At 38.6% G+C, this 10557-nt stretch overlaps 1 protein-coding gene across 1 annotated transcript in view; it reads left to right on the top strand.

Annotated features, from left to right (window-relative positions):
• Window positions 1-10557, top strand: part of LOC105619305 (Down syndrome cell adhesion molecule-like protein Dscam2) — a 118206-nt gene that overhangs the window by 86768 nt on the left and 20881 nt on the right. The window contains exons 8-11 of the mRNA XM_012200828.1: window positions 3357-3501; window positions 5518-5669; window positions 6556-6828; window positions 8522-8821. Of these exons, the coding sequence (XP_012056218.1) occupies window positions 3357-3501; window positions 5518-5669; window positions 6556-6828; window positions 8522-8821 (870 nt within the window). The remainder of the gene's footprint in view (window positions 1-3356; window positions 3502-5517; window positions 5670-6555; window positions 6829-8521; window positions 8822-10557) is intronic.

The following is a 10557-nucleotide window of genomic DNA, read 5'->3' as shown; positions in this document are numbered from 1 at the left end:
TACTACTACTACTACTACTACTACTACTACTACTACTACTACTACTACTACTACTACTACTACTACTACTCTCTCTCTCTACTCTCTACTACTACTACTCTCTACTCTCTCTCTCTCTCTCTCTCTCTCTCTCTCTCTCTCTCTCTCTCTCTCTCTCTCTCTCTCTCTCTCTCTCTCTCTCTCTCTCTCTCTCTCTCTCTCTCTTGCTCTCACTCTCGTGTCATCCTCGAAAGGCGCTGTCAAAGGTGTCCCAGCGAGAGAGAAGACATTGCGTACCGATCGACAGCCTGCGTTATACTACCTATCAAGTTACACAGAACTCGATTACTCGGCAAAGAGGCGGCTGCTGCCGCATGCCGGGCTACCGGTCGAAGAGGCATCACTTTGAAGTGGAGAGGAATCTTCTTTTATAACGCTTTTACCTCGTTTTGCAGCTGTACACTCCCATCTTCGCATCGTTCTTGTAATACTTCAACGAGTTTATCGTTCTCTCGTCCATTTCTTACGAGATATCGATCTTAATAATAGATAATCGATGAATTTGAAGTTGAGTTTTCTCTTCTGTACTTTTCTTCAGTTAATTAGAATTTTACAACTCCAATTACATAAATATTTAATATAGAATACCAAGAAGTTTTCCTTTTCATAAATTAAACTTTGTCAGCGACTTAATTAGCCTCCAATGGATTGTGCTTTAGCAGATATTTAATTCCGAATTTTGCTTCCAAATATTCGACGATGAAAATTTTCAAAAGTGTCGCGGCGAGAGCGATGGATATTTATAAAGTATTCGCGAACTATTCATTTAAGAACCTGTCGTTAATATATAAATAATACGCCGCACCGTGACCGGACACACCCCGTATATCTAGACCAGTCGTTCTGGGAGTGTTAGTGTCAGGGTAGGGCGACCAGCAGGGTGGAGAGGCCTTTGAAACAACAATGAAGTTAGTGTCTCTCGCTCGTCAGCGTCAGTAATGCACGGAATTTACGTCAAAGAGAATTTGAGCGAGCGCCAACGGCAAGGACACCCTGGCTTCCGCGAGCGAGTGGGGCAAAGCTATCTCCGATGCAATTTTGCCGTGCGCGAGGATGAGAAAAGCAGCCTGGCATTGCGGCCCAGTCGAAACTTGAGCGGTTAAAAAAAAACGAGTCATTTCCCAGGCCGAAGAGAGCACAAATTGTACGAGGTACATTTTGCGAAATTCAAGCACCTCTCATTCGTAAAATTCGCTTGACGTAATAACACGCGTACGATATTGACCTGGTTACTGGAGTTTTTGCGATTAGCGGACGTTTTATTGATTCAATCATCTTGCGATTGATGGAGAAGGAAGTGATTTGCGCAAAATGTCGCTGCTATTATAAAATCGATGTCGATGATTGATTATTAATGATTTAATTTCCGGAAATCTCTTCTCTCTCTGTGACTGTCAGATGGGAAAATTAATTTTTAAATCTTTCAAATCTCTCTCTCTCTTTCTCTTTTTCTCCTCTTTCTTTTTTCTCTAGTACTACTAGTAATAATGCATGTGAAATTCACGAATGAATATCGTGTATCGCTACTATACATAAAATTCCACTCGCTACAATTTCAAGCGTTTGAACAAATGCGCGAATTCTATGGTACGTAGTAGAATAGAAGCGACGGCAGAAAAGTCATTTCCTCGAGCGAACAGAACTGCCAAATTACTCAAAATGAATTCCTCGTGTTTCAAGCGAAACCGTCTGTGTGTGCTCGCAACGCGCGTTTTTACCGATTCGACTAACGTCCGAGTGCTTTAATTTGCCGTTTTTATATTGCTTCACTGGAAATGGCTGCGATGATGTCGCGAATACCAGAGAAAAATAAAAGAAATATAAATCCAATTATTATATACCTTATTGCAGTAAAATTCTGATCGCGTTACAAAAAAAAGGATCTCGAATACTATATCGGAATATAATAATAATTATACGCGAATGAATATATCGCATATCGATATTTCTACTATAACTTTCATCATTATTTTGTCTAAGAACATGCACACTTTAACAGACGTTGAGATGACAATGGATATTAATTATTCGTGGGACACAATCAACGTAAAAGCGGTAAAAGACGATCCCATTGAGCGGCGAACATCTTCTTCCAAGATATTGTAATACTGACGTCACTTAAAATTCTATCTCATCGACCGGAAGTGAAAGAGCCGCGATGACGCGATTACGAGTACGCCGCAATGATCACCGAGAGGAATCGAGACGAGATTCATCAATTTGTGCATGGATTCGCGAGCACGATGAGGATTCCGGCATTCATTTGAACGATAAGACTCTTCTTCCTTTTTCGTTTCTTAAGAGCGGAGTCACATCCTACCTCTCGCGACAGCGGAGCTTTTTTTAATGATGGCAGAATCGACGCTTTTAATTACGGGCGCAATCGGAAACATCGACACGGTCAATTCCGAGCTTGTGCTCTCTCGTGAAAATCCATACGGAAACTTCTTTTCTCGCTCTTTCTCTCTCAGACTTGGCGCGATAGATTTTGTTTGACTCGTGTTACTCTGGAGCAATATCGACGAAGAAAAGAGAAATATCTGCGTGGCGCTTCCATGACGGTGAGCCCATTGTCTCTCGTATTCCATCGCGCTGGGCGTGGCGGCTTTCAAGATCAGGATATCGTATGCCCTCGCTCGCCTTTTTTCACTGGCTCGCTCCTTCGTTTAACTCCCGCTGCACTAAGTATAACGGTTTATTGCCGAGTAGCAGTGCTTGCGTGGATTATACTAGTAGTTCATATATTCATAGCAAAATAAATACATCGGAATAAATACAGACATATGAAGATAAAATCTTCTAGCTTGAATTTTTATTTTTTGATGTCGAGTTTGAATTGCATGATATCACTCTGCTGGTCTGTTTGGATGTATTTGACAAAATGTAATTTATTTTCTCATTAATATTTTATTTGAAGACTTCTTTCTCTGATATTTGATGATTTTATCTGTTAAGTATCATATAAGATCTTTTTCCGTGAAATTTTTTTTATTTTTTAGAACTTTTTAATCGTATTGATTAAAAAATACCTAATCAATATAAATTTAAACTCGTATAAATTTAAATTCACCAGCAGGAATAAGCACAAAAAAAATAAATATCTTTGTAATTTTCAAGAAGAATTGGTTCATCCATGATATCGAATTTATTAATTCCGCATCATGGAAATATGGTCCTCCCCCTTTTCTTTTATATATTTTAAACGATCGCTCTCAGGTATTTTCGTGTTCTAGCAACTTTGATTAACGGTAACGGTTAGCAGCATAAATTTGTTTCCCTTCGCGTAATTAAGCTCGCCTTACACATTAACGTTCCAGACGCGCCGCCCGTGCTCCTGTACTCATTCATCGAGCAGACTCTCCAGCCAGGACCTGCCGTGTCCTTAAAATGTTCCGCCGCAGGAAATCCTACACCTCAAGTATCATGGGCGTTGGACGGTTTTCCCTTACCGACTAATGGAAGGTAAGCTCGTCCTAATTCTTTGAAACAGCCTATATTTTTGCTATTATTCCGTTTGGGAAGTGATATTTTTTAATTTACTAGCGTGACTAATGACCTCATAAAAAACAGAAAGTGAAGAGAAAGAAAGAAAAATATAAGTATCATTTGTAATTGTGGTATTAAATTTTATATATATATCTTTTAGTTATAAATGTCAAATATATTACCGTTAAAATAATTACGTACAAGGAATCTCATCAAGCAAAAAGTTCTTTAGTTTGAACGTTCTACTTAATAGTTCAATAAATTTATTTTCAAATCTATATCAAGCTAAATTTTTAAATATTTTAACAAAACTGTTTTTTCCATATAGTATCTAACTCTACAGACTAAATGTTGTTGTTCCTTCTATCTCTAAGTCTACATCATTGTATTTATATAGACATTTTTAACTTATTTATGTGGCAAACATTTCACAGTCTTATTTATCATCTTCAGCTTAATTTACATTTATATTTCCTATTATATGATTATTTATTAATATTGTTAATAGAACTCGAAAAAATAATAACTAAAATTATTGAGATTAATGTTCCTAACATAAAAAGATGAACGGACCATAAATTGCGCGAGAAGTCTCAAACATCATTTATACTACTATCGTAATTGAACTATAATTTCTGACGGTGCCGTTCGCGATCGTGTATATACGCGTACAGCCAATTCTGCGTGTAATATCCCGACAGAAACGAGAATATTTATCGCGCGGATGGCGTATACTGTCTCGGAAAGAGTGACATGCGCAAGTCCCAGCGGCGGCGTCTAGTTTAATGACAGATTGGCGTAAAGGATCCACCATCTCGCGGACCTCGTATCTCATTTTATCATCGGCTTTCCATCCCCGTCGTTCGAATTTCCCTTGGCTCGCTACCGGACGCAGTTTCCGGTGGCCATAGTTTCATTCTCATCCTGATCGAAATGGAACGTGACAAATTCTAAACGATAACGCGCAACGATAACGCCAGGGATTCACGTGCACTCACCGAGATTCACGAGATTGCGCCGATTTGAGACCTGTCCAGCTCGCGTCAGACTGATAACAGATAGAAATGCGAAGCGCTTCTCGTGAAAGGTTCACGTATCATTTTCCATCTTCAGTTTTATTGTGCTTTTATTACACGGCTCCCCGATGTTATTGTCCGCGATGCTATTGCGATAGAGAAACATGATTACTAATCATTATTTCATGTTAAAAAAGTGAAAAAATATGGACGATATTCGTTGGCGCCTCTAATTTAAATCAAACATATTATTATATAATATAAAGAAGAATTGTTAATTTTGACTTAATGTTAACTGCTCAGTCTTTACTAATTATTTACATATTTATTGTAACCAAAATTATTATTTTTTATATTATGATTCGAAATTTTGTGTTAAATATTGATTTGGAGCGGAACATATATCCACTAACGTTTATTCCAGCACTTGTCATATGTCTTTGATGATATTTCTCTAATAAAAAATCTTCTTGTGTCCATATTGTCAGATCCCTTTTCAAAATATATGATTACTTAAAGATTAAAGATCATGAATGAATTTTATTGTTCAATTTCTTGGTAACTTTTAATCTTTAATTTTTAATCTTTAATCTTTAAGTAATCATGTATTGTAAAAACGAGTCTTATTATTAAACGCTAATTGTAAGCTGAGAATGACTCCAGAGTTGACATGTACTTCTATCGAATCATTTAGATTTTCATTCCTAATTACAATCAACTGTGCTTTTTATTCGCATATCACCATGCTACATGCATATTATTTGTTGCTTTGTTTTGTTTTTTTTTAAATGTTTTTCTTGAATTATATCTGTATGTATTTCTTGAATTATATATACAGTTTGAGTTTGCTAAAAAAGTATTGATTTTTTTATAAATATCATGTGGAATATTCAATCATCCTTTATAAATTTATCAAATACAACGAATTAATTCGTAAATTGCATTTCAAATCAAAATTTATTGATTTTTGCGCAAGATTCGTCATTGGTCAATACGTGACAGTGCATGGCGACGTTATATCCCACGTCAATATAAGCCATGTAATGGTGGAGGACGGAGGTGAATATTCCTGCACAGCCGAAAATCGCGCAGGAAAGGTGACACATGCTGCACGACTGAATGTTTATGGTGCGTACTTTCCGTTAATTATCATCGTGTATAATGTGAGACAAATTGTAATTAATTTCACGCAGTGTAGCCGCACCAAAACTGACCATAGAGATATGTGGCTCGCCTCTCGCTTTTTGATATCGAGTACTCGCATCAATAATTAATGACTTATCACTAATTTATGACCATAAATCATCATCACTGTATAAACTGTAATATAATCACACTTTTCGCCAAAATTAGAATCTGACTAGCATTTAACTATTATATGACATTAATTAAAATGCGAAAATGTTATAAATTTAACTGTCTGGAACTGACGTGAATCTATTCAACTCAATCAATTATAAATCTCTTTGTAAAAAATGTCAAAAAATTCAATTTTTTTATGTTTTATCTGCAAATTTGAATATTATTCTTATTAAAATATTAATACTATAACTCTTATATTATACTCTTATATTATACTCTTATATTAATACTATAACTCTTTATCCTAAGAATTATGTTTTATATACAAAAGTATTTTGATTCCTTGAAATTAATTAGTGCCTTTTAATAAACATACCTATTAAATAAGTTTCATAGACCCATTTACTATGAGTATACATTAATTAAAGGCACTAATTAATTTTAAAGAATCAAAATGGCCAATAATTGTGTCATTAATTGTGTTTTTGACGTTAGATTTTGACGTCAGCTCCGGAAGGTTAAATTTTAATATCTAAAAAAGTATATTACATTACATATATTATGTAAAAATAATATTTTCATTATAGGAGATTAAATAATGTTTTTAGCTTATTCGAATGTTTACCGATCTTGTAGTTTCTCGTCGAGACTTATCGAGCTAAAAATATTGAGAAAAATATACATAAACGTGAAATACGTTCCGTCTATCTAGGACTTCCATACATACGCCTGATCCCGAAAGTGACCGCCGTCGCCGGCGAGACTCTCCGTTTAAAGTGCCCGGTGGCTGGATATCCGATTGAAGAAATAAAATGGGAGAGAGCTAATCGTGAATTACCGGACGATCTGCGTCAGAAAGTACTCACGGACGGCACTCTGATGATCAGCAGTGTGCAGAAAAAGGGTGACGCTGGAGTATACACCTGCTGGGCGAGGAACAAGCAAGGTCACAGCGCCAGAAGATCCGGAGACGTCGCAGTAATCGGTAAGGCCTCATTTCCGATTTCCTATGGCAACGAATTGTCGCAGGTGGACCATTCCAATCGAAGATGGCAACCTGGCGATGAGTGCTGATAAGATGAAAGGATCTATGACGTTGGAAAAATAAATAAGGGACTATAATCGATTGGAAAATGAAGAACAAATACAAAGTCAGAGTATGATCCCTGTCATCAAGGGTAGTAGATAAGTTTTAGGATTACGTGGAAGGAGGCCCGAGACACGAACCATGTTTCCGATTGCCGTCTATATATACGTAACGTGCGCTCACGAGCTGTCTCGTTGTTATTATTCCAGTTCCTCCCAAAATTAGCCCGTTCACGGCAGATCGCGACCTGCATCTTGGCGAACGCACCACTCTGACGTGTTCGGTGACCAGAGGCGATCTGCCGCTGTCCATCACATGGCTCAAGGATGGACGTTCTATGGGGCCATCGGAACGTGTCACTGTCACCAATATGGACCAGTACAATAGCATACTGATGATTGAAAGTTTATCTCCAGATCACAACGGCAACTACTCGTGTGTGGCCCGTAACGTGGCCGCAGAGGTATCGCACACGCAGCGGCTTGTGGTTCATGGTAATCCTCCTCTAGGCCCCCTACAATTTGCCCGACGACCGCCTGACCGCCCGAGTTTTGCGTGTGCGTGTGTGTGCCCGTTGCGTGCGTGCGAATCGTATCGGCCGGGCTCGAAAATGGAAGCTGCACATGGAAGTTGCGTCATCGTTATCGTCAATGGCTATTGTTATATATTCTGATCCATGGATGCGGGATTGATCAGCAAAATGCGCTGTGAATGCTTCATTCGAACACAAAGATCAAATCTCAAGCCATCGACGATGCGCTTCCAAGCAAATCCACGACGGGACCTCGTCGATTTCTCGTCACCAAGGAACGTAGAGACTTGGTGACTTGTAACTAAAGATTGCTCACGCTTAGCGTGACTTTTCCTTATGCACGATACCCGCCTCTACCTCTCCCACACGTCCTCTTAAAGAAGTTGCGCTTCGACTTCTCGAGAGCGACACCGCACGTTTCCTTTTTTTCGTCCAAACGTTTACAATTATATTTGTTCAACTATCTCTTTCACGTTTTACCACGTCTTTGAATTTTAGCGGTGCTCGTCACAGTGTTTTAGATAGACATGAAGAAAATCATTTTATTCCTCTAAAAATATTAAAACATAATTAAGCATTTTGAAGGAAACGACGCGGTAGCTTCGGAAAGATGAAGACTCGCTCTCACGTTAATTGGAAAGGATCGGATGCTGCGCGCAAGTGTGCGATGCCAATTTAAGTGTATAAGGTGTGAGGGCGTCAGGGGCAGGTCCGCGGCGGGGCCACCCTCTCTCTCCTCTACATTGCTACGTTACTATACTGCCTCTATTGTACATATTCTACATATATATACATATTATATTCTATATATATATATATCTACATATATACATGGACGTACCACTGTTTATATGAAGCGGAAGGAACAGAAGCAAAAAGAACTGAAAAATATATATATATACACATACCGTCTCACAGTATAAATCTATATATATATATTTGTGCATATATATATGAAAAGAACACGTATACCTGGTATTACAAGGTTTTTGCGTTTTTTGGTGCCATCTTTTTCTTGCTCTCACGTATGGTTCTCTCTTCTCTCTTGACCTTTTCCAGTACCCCCTATTATTGAGCCATTTACGTTCCAAGAGGGACTATCCGAGGGGATGCGGACGCGGACGGTGTGCGGGGTCGCGGCGGGAGATCCACCTTTGACCATATCCTGGCTGAAAGACGGCCAAAGTCCCTTTCCCTTGCCGCCGAATCTGGCGTCCGTCGCAAATGTCTCCCAACTGGATCCCTACTCGAGCCTCCTCAGTATAACGAATCTCGCGGCCGAGCACTCCGGCGACTATACCTGCGTCGCCGCGAACCCCGCCGCCGAGGTCAGGTACACGGCCAAGCTACAGGTAAAAGGTAACTAGATGATCGCCAACCCTTTTCCTAGCGTTCCTAATAATCGCCTTGCCATTCCTCTCGATCGTTTCACCCCGATATAAGTTCAATAACATTTCTAATCTATAATCATTATTTTTTTCTAGATTTAGAAGAATTTCAATCACATTGTAAAATTGTTTAAGTCTTATAATCTACAAGCATTAATTTTAATATCCTAACTTTAAGATACGCATATACAATACATCTAATAATTAAATAACCTACCATAATAAAATAGTTGACATCAGGTAATATTAAAGAAACGTATCAAATGAATTTTCAACGATCTGCAATGTAGGTATTTGTAATGCCGTGAAATTTAATTCTGAAATTTGTCGGGGTAAAACATCATCCTATGAATATCCATTCCATAGTTCCTCGTTCTCCAGTCTTAGTCGCCATTTCATCATCCACCGCCATCGACATATCATCGCGCTTATTAACTCGGTCCCGCTTCACCATAGTTCATCATAATTGTGTTCTCGCCAGGATGTGACATTTAGAGAGATTGTACTCCACGTTGGCTCCACGGCTTAAAGACGATACCATCGAGATTTCGAGTGACAGCACGTTCACCTCCCGGGCGAGATCACGATCATTAAGTTCCCATCCTCCGTCTCTTCCACTTCATCCTCAAATCTGTCAAATCCCTCCCGCAGATCCATCCGATACTCCTTCTTACCTAGACACAGTGTGTGTATTACATTTGCGTTGCTTTGGCTCTCTGGGAATGCGTCGGTATCTCGTGGACCCCCGAGGTTTGCTTGACTTGACCGAATAATAAAGGTAACAGTTTGCACCTTTCCTTATTTTTTACTTGTTTCAACTACAACAACTACAACAACAGCAACAACTGCAGCTACAAATAACTAAAAATACGAAAAAAAAAGATTTTTCTGGCCTGCGTGCGTGCGTGTATGTGAGCATCGACACTTTATTCGGCATGATCTCTTTACTTCAGTAGTTGTAGATCACTATTGCCTGCATCACATTTTACATGTAAATAAATGTATATATTTTTCTCTGTGTGTGTCTGTATGTTTATCAAATTATTACTTAAATAATATATATATATATATATATATCGAAGTATCTTGATCACCCAAGTGCGAGCACGTGCCACTACGCTCACGATCAATCTTCACCGACCTTTGCGCTGGCTCTTCTTTGGGCTCGTTGGAAGATAACCTTTATTCACTTCTGCATGCTTTCTCACCAAACTTTCTCTCGCTCTCTGTCTCTCTATTTCTATCGTTCTATCTCCGTCTCTCACTACCTTTCTCTCTTTTTCTCTGTTCGTCCGTGTCTCTTTCTCTTTTTTATATTTCTTTCATCGCAACGAGGCACGAGGATGCCGGACGCTCACGTAACGCGCCCGCGAGCTCTCTTTCGTAAAAGTAAGAAAATGATCTTAAGAGAACGATAAAAAGCCCTTAAGCTCGTCGACGACCGATAAAACTTCAAGTTCCTAGCGTGATACTCGATACAATAGCTTAAACTCGTAAGAATACCCGAGCTCACGCGTCCTCCGCCTCGTCGGCGATCGGTAAAAAATGTAGGCTAGTAGTACGTATATCATTAATTAAATTCGTACTTTATTGAACTAGTCGTTAGACGCGGGTACTTATATATACATATATATTGTTATTATTGGTATCATTATTATTATTATTATTATTGTTATTATTATTATTATTATTATTATTATTATTATT

The sequence above is a fragment of the Atta cephalotes genome, assembly GCF_000143395.1.
Source record: "Atta cephalotes unplaced genomic scaffold scaffold00020, whole genome shotgun sequence".
Taxonomy (NCBI): domain Eukaryota; kingdom Metazoa; phylum Arthropoda; class Insecta; order Hymenoptera; family Formicidae; genus Atta; species Atta cephalotes.
Note: the sequence above shows the minus strand (reverse complement) of the source record. Positions and strands in the feature narration are given on the sequence as shown.